Below are 15,641 nucleotides of genomic sequence, written 5' to 3'. Positions count from 1 at the left end.
CATGTATTTGGTGGACTTGCCCAGCCAATGTCCAAAGGAAGCAGGTAGTCCGTGATAGTTGTTTCCATATGCGATAACCTCGTCAGAACGCAATGTCCTCAAATGCGTGCCCACAAGATTAGGGGGAAGGATCGTTCTGGGTAGAATGTTGGTCACCCTTCAAAATCAACTCCAACAATCATGACTTCTTCTCCCATTCCAAACTCCTCCTCCACTTCATTGTCTTATTTTGACTTCGTTTTCTTGTCATTTGCAAGCTCGATCTCTACTTTGCTGGCTGCAAGGCTCTTCGAGCAGGGAATCGTGGTTCTGTTACGCATTGCCACCTCAAACGACCTATCATGGCAAAACGTTGGACGCTGCCCACGGTTCGTTAGCGTGATCACGGATTCTTCCAACACCGTCTTCCTCGGACAATACTCCATATATATCCATTTCACTCGGTTTTCTTTGTTCTTCAGTATCATAACTCGGTGTCGCTGCTGGAAGCCCTTCTCGCTTGAGAGGTTGACAGCGGTCGGTCGCCTCAGACCTCCACGGGCAGTTGGCCTCTGTGTTCAGTCTCATCATTGGCAACAATCAATGATCCCTGCAAGGTGGGTGGTCCCCTCATGGAGAAACTGACAGTCTGAGCGGGTTTGGAGCCCTGTGATGATTAAATGATCCCTTCCAACAGGAATGAGACCACCCACGTGTGTCAGCTTCGCCTGACCCCCCAACTATGGTATGCTTTTCTAGGAACAACGACAGCCTCAGTCCAAGCGCGTGGCGGTAAGCTCGCCATTGAAGGGAAGTTCTCTTCCACTGCGTCGAAGTTGGTCATCACTGGTTGACGCTGTCCTATCAGGTGTCTCGATTGCTTCTCCTATCCTCTCCGTCGTCGAAAACGCCCTAGCATCAACATGACTTCGTCTCTGCCACAGCCAGAGAATAATATTTCAAAGAGTAAGAAATCTCTCGGAGCAGCATCCAAAACCATTATTCCGCAACGCGGCATCAGACATGCGAAAGGTGACTCACCCTGACTGGACTGCCCTGGGAGTTGGTTGACAAGGATTGATTGCTCGTTGATCAAGGAAAAAAGAAGATCCCAGATAGGGTGATGCGATGCATATCCGGGTAGACGAGGGCCGTCATATTGTTCGGTGCGCAAGCCAGGCAAATTTGGTTCTGGTCGGGGAGTAGTAACGGAAAAAGAAGAAAGAGGCAGAAAAGGAATACTGAGGGCTGAAAAGCACAGATTTATACAGATGAATCATGAAAAGCCTCGACAACAAACTTCTCACACAATTCATCAGGGTGTTAATGGAAGAACTCAGTTCAACGTCCAGAGAATGGCAAGAGCGGCAAGAGCGGTGGGCATGTGGGGCATGACCAGATCATCACTGGATTTATCCTTGAGCCGTAGATTGGTGCAATCTGCTTCAAAATACCCCTACGTGGACAGAGGTGATGCATCTCCAGTGATTGCACGCCCCCAAAATACCATCATTCAAGACCATCGAGTGCCTTAGACATTGTGTAGACAGGGTGACTCCATGCCCCAAGCACCAAACTTCTCTTTTTTCACGGCACTACGAGGCAGGTTGATCATGGTACACTCAACGATCAGGGAACGACCAGTCCCATATCCACGATTGATCCATCTCTTGGAGCGGACCAACTCCCCACCCGGCCTGTGGCGGTAGCCAGGGCCCTGATGTATCAAATAGCTCACCCTGCAGATCATTCAGAGGTGAGTCGTCTCCTGTTCCAGTCATGCCATCGACCCAATTTATCTGCCGGTTTGTATCACCCGTTCTAGACTGCATGTTGGTGAGCCCTGAGGCATGGCCATGCATTTCTGCAAGGTCATTGCGGGCGCCATCACGACCGGACACAGGCTCCTGGGGTTCTGTCGACGAGGTTTCTCGGTCTCTGCCGACAGCTTCTGAATAATATTCTGGGGGCTCCCCAAATGCACCCGGCTTATCATGTGTCTCGCTGAAGTCGAGTCCAGCTGGATTGTCAATCAGAGCTTTCGTCTCCTCGGTGGCAATGACGTGCATCAAGTCCGTGAGAACCATTGTCATTTGACTCCATACGTGCGATCTGAGATTGGTGCTCTTCGGAATCTGTATGATCCTCGCTATGCCGCGCTTACTCTCCTGGCCTCGAGCAGACAAGGGGCTCAAGAGGGCGAGCAGACCAAGCATGACGCCCGCGGAAAAGGCGTGCACCCCGACATGAATGGCAGGGAAGCCGAACTGGAAGAGACGCAGAAGATCCGGACGCTTGGCCACTTCTGATGTCCTCGTTGCGGATGTCCAACACTGCTGCTGAGCAATGTTGATGAACGCGCTTGGCACATTGGCAAAGGTAGCTTGCGTTGCCAGCGCAGGTGAGTTTGCTCGCGTAGAAACGCGCGACCTTGGTATGCCGCCGATCGATATCAAGGGACGGAACAGGAGGATATGTACGTTGTCGTAGGACACTTGGAGGGTAAGAGCCTGTATGGCGAAAATCCTTTTCAAAGCGGCGTCCTCGCCGTCCTCAATGGTATTCGGAGGGTGTGACTCTGCTCTTAGCTCGGGGGGGATAGACCTTTCCCAGGCTAACAACCTCTGGTGGAGTTTCGATATCGACTGACAAAGCTCTTCGGATCCATTGTGCTGGGTAAAGTAGATTTGGTGCATGATGGAGTTTGCAATTTTGTACATCTTAGCCTTGAACCTGTTATAGGAGCCGACTGTTACGGGTCTGGACTGCCCGTCCTCGTACATCTCGGTTGACCCAAACTTCGGGCACTGCTCGAAACTATCTTCAACGTCAAGTGGTTGCTGAACGTGGCAATCGGTCTCGATGAGCATTGGAGGTGTGCCCCACGACATTGAGATGAATCTGCAGCCGCATATTAGACGTAGGTGTTAGATAGGCGCATGTTGACTCACCCTGCTCCAATGAATACAGTCCACCAGACGTAGCGTCGCGTCTGTCTCTCGATGGTGTCTATATCGCCCCAGCTTTCTTCCTGGTTGAGGCCGATGAATTGAGCTGCGCGGACTGTTGTTCCCATGGTGATGAAGGCGGCTCTTGACTGGCGGTTCCACATATAATAAGCGCTCAGCAGAAACGAGTAGGAAACTGTATCGACGGTGATGAGGTCCATGGATGGGAGATACCATCTTTCAGCTGTCATTATCATGCCCGAAACAATCTCAGCTGAAGGAGCTTCCTCGCGAACCCCTGCTCGAGCGCAATCAGGTTTAAACTTGGCACCGATCACGAGCACGACAAGTGCTAAGAGAAGCAGAGGTCGCTGTTTCCTCGACGCAAGCCCGGACTCTGCTATGGGCAGAAGTCGTGCCCGGAGAAAGGGTTCGTGAATTATGCGGATGTACCAATGTACCGAGTCATTATACGAGTCCAATAAAGAATTGACTACCTCTGTTGGAGGCAGATCAATACCCAAGATGTCAATGACGGGGACCAGCTCAGATTCTGCCTGGGTCTGTCCATGACTGGGAGAGTCTGTTGAGGGCAAGGCATCAACCTCGCGCGTTCGACTTGACGCTGCGATTTGGTATTTCTGAAAGATCTGAGAGGAATGTTAAGTCAAAGGACTCGGCTTGTCGTTGCGCCACTGTTGAGCTTGACGACAGCACGAACCTTTCCCACAAGATGTAATGCGGACGCGCGCTGGTCGGGTCGGACGACATCATTTGGCTGTGCATGGGCCGCTGTAGAAACCCTCGGCCTGCCCAACTCCACTGCATCTGCAGTACGGGGCTGCGTAGAGGAACACGGCTCGTCAGCTACTCTCGGCCGAGCGTGTCGGGCTTGGTACGCTGCACTTTTGGGCCGGTTGGATCGCCTGACTCCGTCAGTCAATCGGTTGCCAGTAACGTATCTCTCTGCCATTATACTGACCAGGTCCGTTCAGTTGCCTCCGTACATTCTGCACCAGCCCGTATGCACAATGGACACGGGCGCTGGTAGTCGCACTTGGTGCTCACAGGTCAGCCACGACCAAGCCAAAATTCCAGCAGCGCGGTATTAGATGACGAACTCTCAATTTTTGTCGGCGACAACGACTGCATGCGTGCCGAATCCTCTTCGGCTCCATCAATTGAGATGTTTGCCGAACGGCTCGAGTAGTTGTGGCTATATGTGAGGGCGAAGAGGAGAGCCGTTCGGGTCAAAGCTGAGGGGATGCCGACGGCTCAAGTATTACTTAGGTACCTGCTTCAGGCAGGTGCCTTATTAGGGGTAACGACAGCCGAGAGCCGCCGGCTCTCCTGCCCCACCTTCCTAAGTAAGTGGTTGGCGGGGAAAGGGTCGATCACCAGTCTCGTCTGACCAGGACGGCTCCTCTTCCCCAGATTCCACTAGCATTTCTGCATAGTATACAGGATGGTGTCTGTTATTTCGGACGCTGGAACGAGACTGTTGCTTTTCCGAGCCGCTTGGCTGGAGCTTGGCGGGTGCTGTCCTATGGTTACGGGACGGGGCAAGCTCGTCATAAATGCACGGTATCTGAGCTGAGCTCCTGGCAGGACTCCCGCATCGAACCAAACGTAGCTCCAGTTTACAACTGAATACCCGAGATAAAACGATTTGGACAGAGAGCTAAGAGAACTGTCTCGCAGAATGACGGGGAAGACTGTTTACAACGCAACGGTCGACTATGAACTTACAAATGTCGATTTGTTGACACTGCTGTTCGGTAGGTTATCCCCACCACAGAAAACGTCGAGGCAAAAGTCTCATGCCGTGTCCTGACACAGATTCCGCCGAGCTTCCATCCAAGGATGATACTATCCTTCACGTTGAAGCGAGTAATCCCAGCAACCGTCTGAGCAAGGCGCAAACCGCCACCCTCACGAGACGTATTGCGTACATCCTCCGACGCGACTTCGGCGTTGGTGCCTCAATCAGCGGTCAAGATGTGGTAGTCTGCATCTCTTCCGGAGAGGTCCTCCTTCCGGCTGTATTCTACGGTACAATCGCGGCCGGTGGAGTGTATAGCGCTGCGAGCAGCAGCTCGACCAGTGCGGAGCTGCAACGGCAGATCGAGGACGGCGGTGCTCGCCTGCTCGTCGCATCTGCCGATTGTCGTGCAGTGGCTGAGCGAGCAGCTCGACAGGCTGGCTTGCCATCCGACCGGATCCTCATACTCGAAAGCACGGATGGGAAGAGAAGTCTTCTCTCCAAGTCTGGAAAGGATATGTTGTCTGTCTCGTCCTCGGAGCTGCCTTGGGATAAGATCATGGATCCCGAAATCCTCAAAAGACGTATCATTTGCCTTGTTTACAGCAGTGGAACTACTGGCAAGCCAAAGGGTATGTGGAATCAACGATTTGTAATGCAATCGAAAGGGCATTGACCTTTCTTTAGGCGTCACCATCACTCATGCCAACATGGTGGCACATGCTCTGATCACCCGCTACAGTTATCGAGATTTCCTCAACCGCCAACAGACTAAGGATCCGACATTTTCCTTCGAATACCGAACTATCGCGCACGTTCCAGCTGCGCACATCGCGGGAATTCAGGGCTACTTTGTTCAACCTGTCGTGCACGGAGGTACCGTGTACTGGATGCCCAAATTCGACTTTGTCAAGTTCATCGAGTATAATCGTAGCCTTCGGATCACCATTTTCTTCAGCGTTCCGCCCATTTTCCTGTTGATTTCTCAGAGTTCTCTGGTCGGGGATCATTTTCGATCGCTTTACCATGCGATCTCCGGCGCTGCTCCAATGAGCGCCCAGCTCTCGCGAGCTGTGGAGAAGAAACTGGGATGCAATATCTCCCAGGTTTGGGGGATGAGCGAGACAGCCGGCAGCGTCACGGTGCAGCCTTGGGACGAGAAGGACGAGACGGGCTGCATTTCGGCAGTCCAACCGAACACAAAACTGCGTATCGTTGACGAGGACGAACAAGATGTTCAAGACGGGACGCCTGGAGAATTCGTGGTACAGTCACAGATAGTGACCCCTGGATACTGGCGGAACCCCACGGCGACAGTCGAATCCTTTACCAGATGTGGCGGCTGGTTCAAAACGGGCGATATCGGCATCCGGAAAACCGGCAAATTCTACATTGTCGACCGCAAGAAGGTATGTAATTGATTACTGTCACTCTTGCAAATGGCTGATAACCTTGACTTTTAGGAGCTCATCAAATATAAGGGTCTCCAGGTTGCCCCAGCTGAGCTTGAAGCGCTTCTCCTGTCCCACCCCTTGATCCTAGATGTTGCAGTCATCGGTGTCGCCGTGCCGACAGAAGAAGGAAGCGAAGTCCCCAGGGCCTACATAGTGGCGGATGTCAACAAGATTTCCGAGGGCGAGGTGAAGGCATTTGTCAAGCGCGAGCTGGCTTCGTACAAGCAGCTTCGGGGTGGCGTGAGCTACGTCAAAGCTATCCCCAAAAGCCCCACGGGAAAGATACTGAGGAGGGAGCTACGCGAACTGTTCATGAGGGAGAGCACCCTTCCAGCTAAGCTGTAAATTTACACGGTTACATCTGCGTACGGCTTTAAGGCTAAGTTCATGAAATATATTGGTAGACGGCAAGTTCGCAATTACGCAACGACACATCGCATATTTTGTTTCGCTCAAAACCAGACTCGAAAACGCGCATGGAGTTTTTGCATTGCGTTTTTGCTGTATTACCAGATCAGCCTCGACATACTGTCCAGCGGGTAACAACAATACACACGAAGTACAAGAATTATGCCAAGGCGCCAACTATCATAAAGACAACATGCGTTGTTCAAAGCCTTCAACACCTCATAGCTTTCCAGCTAATGGTTTTTGTGAGATGCTCGCACCCATGAAGATCCTTGCGTCAATGGCGGCTTCGGCCGCGCAGTCAAATGCGCCAAGCTTAGTGTAGCTGACCGCGCTGACATGAGACCGGACGTATCTAATTGCGACGTGAGATGCAATCTCATCATCGTCCGTGCTAGCATCATACAAAAGAAGTGTTGCCGTCGTAACGACGTCGAGGTGGTCCAAGAGCCACCGGCCACTATATTCCAGCAGTGCCCCATCCGCTTTGGTGCGTGAAATCAAGGCAAGGAGACTCTCGAGTCTTTCGGTAACAGCGGTACACTCATTGGCGAACCTCTTGCTGCAGAGCTTGAGGGTCCTCATGGTCCAGGGAGCAAAAACATCCTCAATAATCCGGCCTCCTTGAATGCGTTTGTCTTTGAGGACCCGGCCAACGTCATCTGCCATGACGCTCACGGTTCCCTCCCAGATTGTTTGCACGACGGAGTCGCGGAATATCTTGGCCAGGTTCAATATGCCTCCATCTTCATGGTTTTCGCAATAACCCACACCGCCGAGACACTCCATGTTCGCGCGAAGCCCAGCTACAGCTGCTACGCTCGTCTGCGCCTTGATCACTGGCGTCAGAAGCCGAAGGAGAAGCTTTGCTGTCTCGTCATTCGGGATGAGTGCAGCGGCCGGGGTGTTTCTCATGACGCTACGACCCTGTTCATTGCAGCCCAAAAGGGCCACACCGAAGAACGTAAGAGCCGTGGCCGCTTGGTATTTGACAGTCTCTCCAGCCATCCAGTGGTTGTGCTGCAGGTTTTCGTACAAATAGGCACCCCGAACCTTCCGAACCTTGGTGTACGCACGGCAGACTGCGAGGCCACGTGCCCAGTACGAGACACTGCCAGCGCCGGTGTAGAGGCGCGTGATGTTGAGGACAGTTGAGATTGCCTTGACGCCCTTCCCTTCCTCTCCGACGAGCCAGCCACGTGCACCCTTCAGCTCGAGCTCAGCGGTCGGCAAACCCTTTGTGCCCATCTTATTCTTGAGCCTCTGGATGCGGATTCCGTTGAGCTCAGAGCCTCTTCCCGCCTTGCGGCGCATGGGAACACAGAACGCACTCAAACCTTTCGGGGTCTGCGCCAGAAGCATGGTCATGTCTGAATCGGTTGCGCTGCTGAACCACTTGAAACCGTCAATGGACCAGGGTCCCAAAGGCTGTCCGAGAATGTCTTGGCCGCGGCCGCCAGGGCCCTTGAGGTCGGTCGGGGTCAATCTCGTGGCTATAGTCTCGGTTCCTCTGACATCGCTTCCGCCTGACCTCTCGGTCATCCACTGGCCGCTAGTCCAAGCTTCAGATGGGTCAGACGAAACCAGGCGTCGGTAGTATTCCCTGAGGACCGCGCGGCGTCCCTTTTCGTCGCCATCATCGTCCCCAATGTGATTCGAAATGAAACGGGCAGACCCATCCGTCATGCTCATCGGGCACATGGTCAGGGTTGATGTGTGGTGCCAATTGTGATTTACGAGAAACTGATGCACGCGACGATTGTGGGTGGACGTGGACTGGTCGTAGCCCAGCGAGACAACGCCTGCCTGGATTCCGATGGCTTTCAAAGCTTTCCAACCGTGACATAGGACAAGAGGGTCGTCTTGATTCAGCTCGCCAAAGGTCGTGAGCGGCTGCAAAGTCGGCGGTACTGTCTCGGCCTCGACAGCATGCTTCAAAGTGGCGGGCTCCAGCACAGTCCGTGAGATTTCGTGCATGGCGTTGCCCACGACTTGCTGGCTACTGTCTGGCAAGTACAATTTCGCAAGCCGTGTGAGGACAACATCGTCCGTGGCCTCATCGTGAGGATTGGCGAGCTGGGGGGACGTGTACTGAGGGAGAATGGTGGGCAATTGCTGAAAGAAGCCCGAGGTAGCCGACGACGCAATAGGGACGCTTGCCATGATTATGGTCGAATATTCGTGTTGGAAATGAAAGAGGATACAAGACCCAGGTATAGACAGGTTGCTGGGCGTTTACAGGGTTGCTGTTGTTTTTGTTGTTGCGTTTGAACCCGAGATCAAGGGGTGGGTTATGTATTTGATCTGATTGTCAATCTTGGGCCATGCGAAGGCGTCTTAAGAAACCGGAAACCGCGGTCTCTGATATTCGATGCTGTTTCCGAACCTTTCATTGAGATGGTCAGCTGGCAGGTCTAGTGATCGTGGTGATTAAAGCAGGGGTATGGCCAAGGCTTGAGCCGGTGGCTCACGGCTCACGGCTCACGGCTTCTGACGACTTGCAGCTTCCCACCACAGTGAGCCGTTCTACTTTTCCATGTGACAGCGCTGGCTTACCATCACAGACTATTCTTGGAGCGATTGAATTGACGTCCGTTGAACACTCTGGAAAGACTCCAAGGTTCATCGCCTGTTCTGCGCCATCGAGGAAATTGTGGCAGACCCACACCACTTGTGTTCACAACTTCGAGAGGAGTGCCATAAGCTTTTGCGACAGTCTATCGCTTGCTTTGTCATTGACTGTGAAATAATTTTCGGCAACGACCTGACTAGGAACCTGGCGAATGCGTCAAGTCACACGATGGCGAGCTCGATGATGCATTGTGGCTTGCCAACGACAAAGCCAAGATTCCTGTCTCGAAGTGGTTCATTGTATGTGCTCATGCGATGCAGGAGGTTGTGGTATGTCCATGTTAGTCTGCATCTGCAGTACATTGGATACTGGCGAGGGGTGGTGAAGCGCGGCGCAGGATCATGGACCGACATCGTTCGCACATTTGTCCGGGAGCAAACGTCTGGGAGCAAACGCCTGGTGAGGTGCAAACTCGATCGGAATGCACATTTGGTCGTGTGGCCATACAGAATTTGGAGCAATATCCTCAATATGACGTCCAGTGGTGGTAAACATATTGTGACAGTAGGCGTAGTGAGGAAACGCCAGGAGCCTTCTCGAGATTAAGGTAGGAAGTGGGGAGTTCAGTGGGGAAAGGCGTTGAGTGCTGTCTCGAGGTGCGTTTGGCGTTTGGGCGGTGCGAAGGTTGGCAGGTGCACTTCGCTTTTCAAGTCCTCGTCGCCCACATAAAAAGTCACCGATGTCATGGCCATATCACAACAGGAAACAGAAATAGGTAAGCGCTGAGTCGCCGTCTCCTTCAGCTTCATGATGTCAAAATGTAAGGGACTGGTCAAGCATGGTTGGGCTGGACGGGCTACTAACGGCGCCCGTCTCGGTCTCTTTGTTCATTCGAGGGTTCTGGCCACCCATGGCCCACAGTCCCTCTTTCGTAAGCCAGCGCTTGCGTTCCCCCCCAAGGCCCCGGAGCCCTGGACCGCCCCCTGGCCACACCCCCGCACGCCCCTGGAAATTACCGATAACGATAGGGGGAAAGCGTTCGGTACGACATTGGTAGCTGCACTCCCCCAACTCCGCAAGTGATGCACAACACAACGGCACGGACGTAGTTGTGTATTTGGGGAAAGCCCGCGATCCGCCTTGTACATAACATAATCTCCCATATCCATGTGGCCAGAGGCTCCGTCGTTGTTGTTCGAGCCGGCAACTTGACACGACATCCTCTTCACACCAACAGACCCGACCACAGATTACAGACCACAGGCCCGACGAGCGACGCACCCGACGAGCAACACCATTCGACCACGTACACTACACCGCTTGGCTTGGAGTCGCAGATGGCTGAGGTGCATGTGACGGTCGATTCGTTCCTTACCAGGTTGTTAGATGGAGTCCGTGGTGTTCGACCAGTCCCCTCTCGCCGACTATCTTCGAGGTGTGTTTTCTTTTCCTCCTGTGCCGCAACGCGCAACGCAACCGCCAAATCACTGACGCTTTATTGTCCGTCGCAGATGAAGGCGAAGATGGCCAGGCCGAGTGGGCGCAAGCCGAACCCGATCTCGACTCCTCACCACCCTCAAGCCCCGGCTTCGCACCGACAGGACTCCCCAAGGTCCGCTCACGATTCCGCAACAAAATACCCGAGCCTCTGAAAGTTGAGATTCCGAACCAGACGCCGGCATCGCTCAACTACTTTCGACGAAGCTACTCTGTACGCCGTTGCTCTCCCCCTTGCCGCGCTGTGCCGGTGTGGCCTGACTGACACCCGTCTCCCTTTTTCCCCAGACCGCTGTAGCGAACAGGATAGACCGCGCCGACAACTCCAAGTTTATCGAGCAATTTCGCTATACGATTGTCGCATCCCAGCTCCTGAGCGGACACTCAATTACCGGCCATAATCATGCGAGCTCTCGGCACCTGCCGAACGCGGAACACGGACAGGGGAATGACAACGGCCTTCTAGACTCCACCGGGGCTCTCGGTGCAGTATTGGGAGCCCTGGCATTGGCGTTTGCCATCAGCTGGATTGTCGGAGGGGGGTCCCTGACGAAGAAGCGTCTCGCCGTTCTGCTTGCCACTGCGGCGATCGCTGCAGGGGTTGCACAGGTGTTCATGCGCAGGCAGTGGTTGCGGTACCGTCGCCACCAGGCGTTATCTGAAGTCACTGCGTTTGTTTCGAACGCCCACGAGTTCGACAGCGCCACCGGCGCGGCCATAGCTCTGATCCAGGAGGTCGAGCTCGTTTCGCGGGGCTACAGGCTGTAAGTGTTGCTTCTTCCGCCCGGCGGTGTTTTTTTTTTTTTTTGTTTTTTACGAGCATCAGACTGACGCTGGGACAGGAGCGCACCGCTGCCGCCGATCAGCCGAATGGAGGACCGCACACAGACGCGGAGGTGCGTGCGCCTGCGCAAAGCCCTCCGTGTGTGTCTCGTAGAAGTCCTCCAGGCGTATGACCAGACCTTTACCGTCGTCAAGGGATTCTCCGAGCAGCTGGATCTGGAAAAGTATTTTGACATTTACGACGTCAGCGATCTGGACGTTTCAGATGCGCAGCACGGTCTCGTCGAGAGCGACCCAGAGGACGCGGAGTCGCTGCGCATGCTCAAGATTGCAGCTTCGCGATTCCACACCATGCGCAAGATGGCGCTTTGCGCTCTGCTGGCTCTTGACGCCAGTGGTGACAGCAGCGATCTCATGCGTTGGACGACCGCCGTAGAAGCTCTCCGTGCGCTCAATATGTCTACGTCTTCGAGTTTCGAACGCCTCAAGACGATACTGAGCGAGCAGGAATGTAAGTGACGCGTGAACCCTTGGACCCCTTGGGCTGGATCGACGCTAACTTGTCACAGCATTCCCCACGCCGCCCACACCTAGAATGCCGCTCACACCGGGACGAGAACGTTGGAGGGGCCAATTGCGCAAATTGAACTCCCTCTCGACAGGCATTCGAGGCCTGCAAGCCAAGTTGCAGCTGCTGAGGGAGGAATCTGACCGGACACTGAATGAATCCGACGATATTTCCGAAATGGGGTCCAATCTCATGTCTCAATACGAATCAATCGGCGTCGACCTCAAGGCGTTGATGCAAGCCTGGGAAGAGGGCAAGGCGGCTCTTGCCGTGGGTATCGACCGGAACGAGAAACGCCTTTCATCGATGAGTACGCTCTTGTCACCGACGAGCTCCATCAGCGGCCCCACGGTCGTGGAAGAAGGAGGTGGCGCCATGGAAGCTCTCAAAGCCCTCAATGGCGAACTCCCTTCGAGTCATGCCAGCAGCAATGCAGACAGCGACGAGATATTCGAAGCCGTGGCCATGCCACGCCCTCGCAGCTTACTGACGAGAGAAGAACGAATCGTCAAGATGAAGGAGGATCGCGACAGGAGGGAAGAAACAAAACGGCAGTCCGAGGCCAACAGGGGCATGCTCCGCGAGCTCGAGATGGTCATCAACCTTCGCCCGCGGCCGCGAACCAACACAACTCCTTCACGCACAGCACCCTCACGAATCGTTTCCATGTAACGGCCGCCACTCCGCCCCCCCTCCTGCAAAGAATGAACTACGACCATGAACATCTGCCTGACGGCCGGCGCATCCTACCCCGGCTGTGGGCGTTTTCCTTCCTCGTCTTCTAATGACATGGCGTTTGTGCGTACGCGGCGTACTTGTTTTTGCTGGTTCGCATTTAATCCGCCCTCACTCGTTTGATTTTCATTGCTTTTTTCTTCTTCTTCTTTCCACGCCATCTCCATCGGATTTTACTGCATTTGGCTGGCCGTCACTCGTTTACGGCATATAGACTTGGGCGGGGTTGGGAGGGCGCGGCATGATGAGACAGGTGTCGTTGATACCGTATAAGGACCATGAACATGGTGTACAGTACTCTGCCTGAAGTGGCGCGAGGCACATGGCCTCCGGGCCCGGGTTTTCGTCCTTTGTGCTAGGCAGTCGTCTCGGCTTGGTTGTTCAAAATTGATACTCTTACTGGTTCATGCGCGCGAGGACATCTGGGGTTGTAGATTTGCATGTAACCCAGCAACTGAATGATTGCTTAAGCGAGATCCGCCAGACAAGGCTTCTCCAATTGCCCTTTTCGAATTGTGCCCGTGAACGTCTATTTTAAGATCAGGTGGTAGTGCTGGCCTATTTGTGCACAGCTCCCTTGCTGTCGGGCGGTATCCCTGGCATCTGAAAAGGGGGATTTGTAGGGCGCGCGAGGGCTGCCTGGGCAACAGTATTACCTAAGCCCCGCCGCGTCTCCAGCCCCAGCTTAACGCGTTGCAGCCCATTAAACCCACATCCATTTCGCGTGTCAATCGCGTCGCCCCTAGCTAGAGTGCTTTCTTTTGCTTGTCCCGCTCACCCCTCGATTGCTCCTCCCTCCAACAACATCTTCAGAACCTCTCTACTACCACATCACTCCTCCCGCCGATTCCGATACATTTCGATCCAGTCGACCTCTTTGATACCCTTCTTTTCAGCACATCACACACTGACAGTATGACTGACCCCTCGCTCGACCTACCCCGCCCCGAGCCGGAATTAACAAGTCGTCACAGAAATGTTGGAAGCGAAGCTCGAGCAGGCGGACATCCTGAAGAAGGTAAATATCCGCTGTTTCTCTATTGTGCTTCAGGACTTGCTAACGCGTGTCTCCCAGGTCGTTGACGCCATCAAGGACCTGGTCCAAGACTGCAACTTCGACTGCAATGACTCTGGTATCGCGCTCCAGGCCATGGACAACTCTCACGTTGCCCTGGTCTCTATGATGCTCAAGGCCGAGGCCTTCTCTCCCTACCGATGCGATCGCAACATCGCGCTCGGCGTCAACCTGACCTCGCTCACCAAGGTCCTGCGCGCCGCCAACAGCACTGACCAGCTCACTCTGAAGGCCGAGGACGCCCCGGACAGTCTCAGCCTCACATTTGAGAACGGCCAGGACCGTTTCAGCGAGTACGACCTCAAGCTCATGGACATTGACCAGGAGCACCTGGGCATTCCCGATACGGACTACGCCGCGACCATCACCCTGCCCTCCAACGAGTTCAGGCGCATCTGCGTGGACCTTTCCGCTATGAGCGAGTCGGGTACGTGGCACGTCGCCAAACAAAGATGACGATGCAATGCTGACGGCAGTTCCCAGTCACTATTGAAGCGAACAAGGATGGCGTCAAGTTCTCGAGCAACGGCGACATCGGCAATGGCGCCGTCACCCTGCGCTCTCACCAGAACGTCGACAGCCCTCAGACCAACGTCGAGATTGCGCTCACCGAGCCCGTCACCCTGACCTTCTCCCTCAAGTACCTTGTCAACTTCTGCAAGGCCTCAGGCCTCTCCACTTCCGTCAAGCTCTGTCTCTCCAACGAGGTGCCCCTGCTCGTCGAGTACCCGCTCACCGGCGAGGGCGGCAGCTTCCTGCAATTTTACCTCGCGCCCAAGGTAAGCGACTCATCCCTCTTGCGCGCCATCGGAATCACCTGACTGACACGATGCAGATTGGCGATGAGGAGTAAAGCTGTAGCACGGTGAAGGATGATCTTACAGGCGGCGATGATGAGCAACTGAGCGAAACACTAAGCGGCCGGCGTTGCATGGGATTACGGATTACGGCAGGCGCGAAGCCTGCAGCACGCACACACTCTGGATCGGCAAAATAACCCCCATTCTGGAGGTAGAAAGCGCGGTCTCTCCGGTGCTTGATAGCCAGAAGGGAGGATTGGCTTCGATGCACTGGATGGACACATGCGATATGGATGATAATGAAAAAGAAACTTCAATGTTCCCCCTACTGCAATGATCCCTTGAATGTGGTGAAACTTTTTGTCTATGAGTTCATGTATATACGAGTGTTTTCCGTCCCCTGAGAAGACAAACTCGTTGTGAACACAGTCCGGTCAGCCCTTCGTCGATGCGCCTGGTTCCAACTTCATCGGGTATCAAGACATGCCGCGTCTCCAGCAGACCCTCCTAGCTCGTCAATTCCAGTCCGACATTCGGTTGTGTCTCCTCGTGTCGAACCGTCTTATCGAAAGCAGGCTTAGGCAGCGCTGGGGTTGGGGTTCATCTAGTTCAGACGTCAGCATTCACCCGGGGGAGGGGCGATTCGCCTGGGAGAAGGGAGGAACACCGCGCATCGGACGTACCTTGCGCTTGCCGCCGGGGGCGAGGGTGACATTGACGAAGCGGCGGGTGTACTGCTCACGCTTGTGGGCGCGGCCCTTGGGCGTCTTGGGGGTTTCGGCCTTCTCGACCTGCGGTGGGCGCGGTTAGCGGGCGGGCGGTCGAACAGAGGGGGGGGGCGGGGCGGTGCTGTTCGAACCTTGGGGGTCTGCGACTTGACCTTGCCGGCGCGAGCGAGAGATCCGTGAACCTTGCCCATGATTGCGGTTGTGGTTTGGTGCTGTGTTGATCTGCTTGTGTCGTGATGCGTAAAGGGGGGGGTGGTGGCGATTGCGATTGATGGTTTGGCGACAGGCTGAATTGGATGAGTTGGGGATGCGATTGATGGAGGTGCACAGCG

General features: G+C 54.4%; 6 protein-coding genes across 6 annotated transcripts; 3 read left to right on the top strand and 3 right to left on the bottom strand.

Annotated features, from left to right (window-relative positions):
- Positions 1-1,601: 1,601 nt before the first annotated feature.
- Positions 1,602-3,055, bottom strand: D7B24_008800 (uncharacterized protein; the record flags this gene model as incomplete). The annotated part of the gene is made up of 2 exons (XM_028642883.1): positions 1,602-2,880; positions 2,931-3,055. The coding sequence occupies 2 exons, from the start codon at positions 3,053-3,055 to the stop codon at positions 1,602-1,604; spliced, it is 1,404 nt and encodes a 467-aa protein (XP_028493437.1).
- Positions 3,056-3,458: 403 nt separating this feature from the next.
- On the top strand, positions 3,459-6,488 carry D7B24_008799 (uncharacterized protein; the record flags this gene model as incomplete). The annotated part of the gene is made up of 7 exons (XM_028642882.1): positions 3,459-3,488; positions 3,923-4,032; positions 4,259-4,294; positions 4,605-4,705; positions 4,767-5,321; positions 5,377-6,098; positions 6,153-6,488. The coding sequence occupies 7 exons, from the start codon at positions 3,459-3,461 to the stop codon at positions 6,486-6,488; spliced, it is 1,890 nt and encodes a 629-aa protein (XP_028493436.1).
- A 282-nt stretch (positions 6,489-6,770) lies between these two features.
- Positions 6,771-8,714, bottom strand: D7B24_008798 (uncharacterized protein; the record flags this gene model as incomplete). Its single annotated transcript, XM_028642881.1, has 1 exon — positions 6,771-8,714. One exon carries the CDS (start codon positions 8,712-8,714, stop codon positions 6,771-6,773), a length of 1,944 nt encoding a protein of 647 aa, XP_028493435.1.
- A 1,795-nt stretch (positions 8,715-10,509) lies between these two features.
- Positions 10,510-12,643, top strand: D7B24_008797 (uncharacterized protein; the record flags this gene model as incomplete). Its single annotated transcript, XM_028642880.1, has 5 exons — positions 10,510-10,558; positions 10,635-10,834; positions 10,909-11,384; positions 11,463-11,914; positions 11,973-12,643. 5 exons carry the CDS (start codon positions 10,510-10,512, stop codon positions 12,641-12,643), a joined length of 1,848 nt encoding a protein of 615 aa, XP_028493434.1.
- Positions 12,644-13,682: 1,039 nt separating this feature from the next.
- On the top strand, positions 13,683-14,634 carry PCN1 (DNA polymerase delta processivity factor; the record flags this gene model as incomplete). The annotated part of the gene is made up of 4 exons (XM_028642879.1): positions 13,683-13,724; positions 13,782-14,208; positions 14,265-14,560; positions 14,617-14,634. 4 exons carry the CDS (start codon positions 13,683-13,685, stop codon positions 14,632-14,634), a joined length of 783 nt encoding a protein of 260 aa, XP_028493433.1.
- A 524-nt stretch (positions 14,635-15,158) lies between these two features.
- D7B24_008795 (uncharacterized protein) lies at positions 15,159-15,500 on the bottom strand (the record flags this gene model as incomplete). Its single annotated transcript, XM_028642878.1, has 3 exons — positions 15,159-15,185; positions 15,265-15,372; positions 15,441-15,500. The coding sequence occupies 3 exons, from the start codon at positions 15,498-15,500 to the stop codon at positions 15,159-15,161; spliced, it is 195 nt and encodes a 64-aa protein (XP_028493432.1).
- Positions 15,501-15,641: the final 141 nt, after the last annotated feature.

This window comes from Verticillium nonalfalfae (genome assembly GCF_003724135.2).
Source record: "Verticillium nonalfalfae strain VnAa140/NRRL 66861 chromosome Unknown scaffold_81, whole genome shotgun sequence".
In the NCBI taxonomy this organism is placed as follows: domain Eukaryota; kingdom Fungi; phylum Ascomycota; class Sordariomycetes; order Glomerellales; family Plectosphaerellaceae; genus Verticillium; species Verticillium nonalfalfae.
The sequence above is the reverse complement of the archived record's forward strand: the minus strand, read 5'-3'. Positions and strand labels throughout refer to the sequence as shown.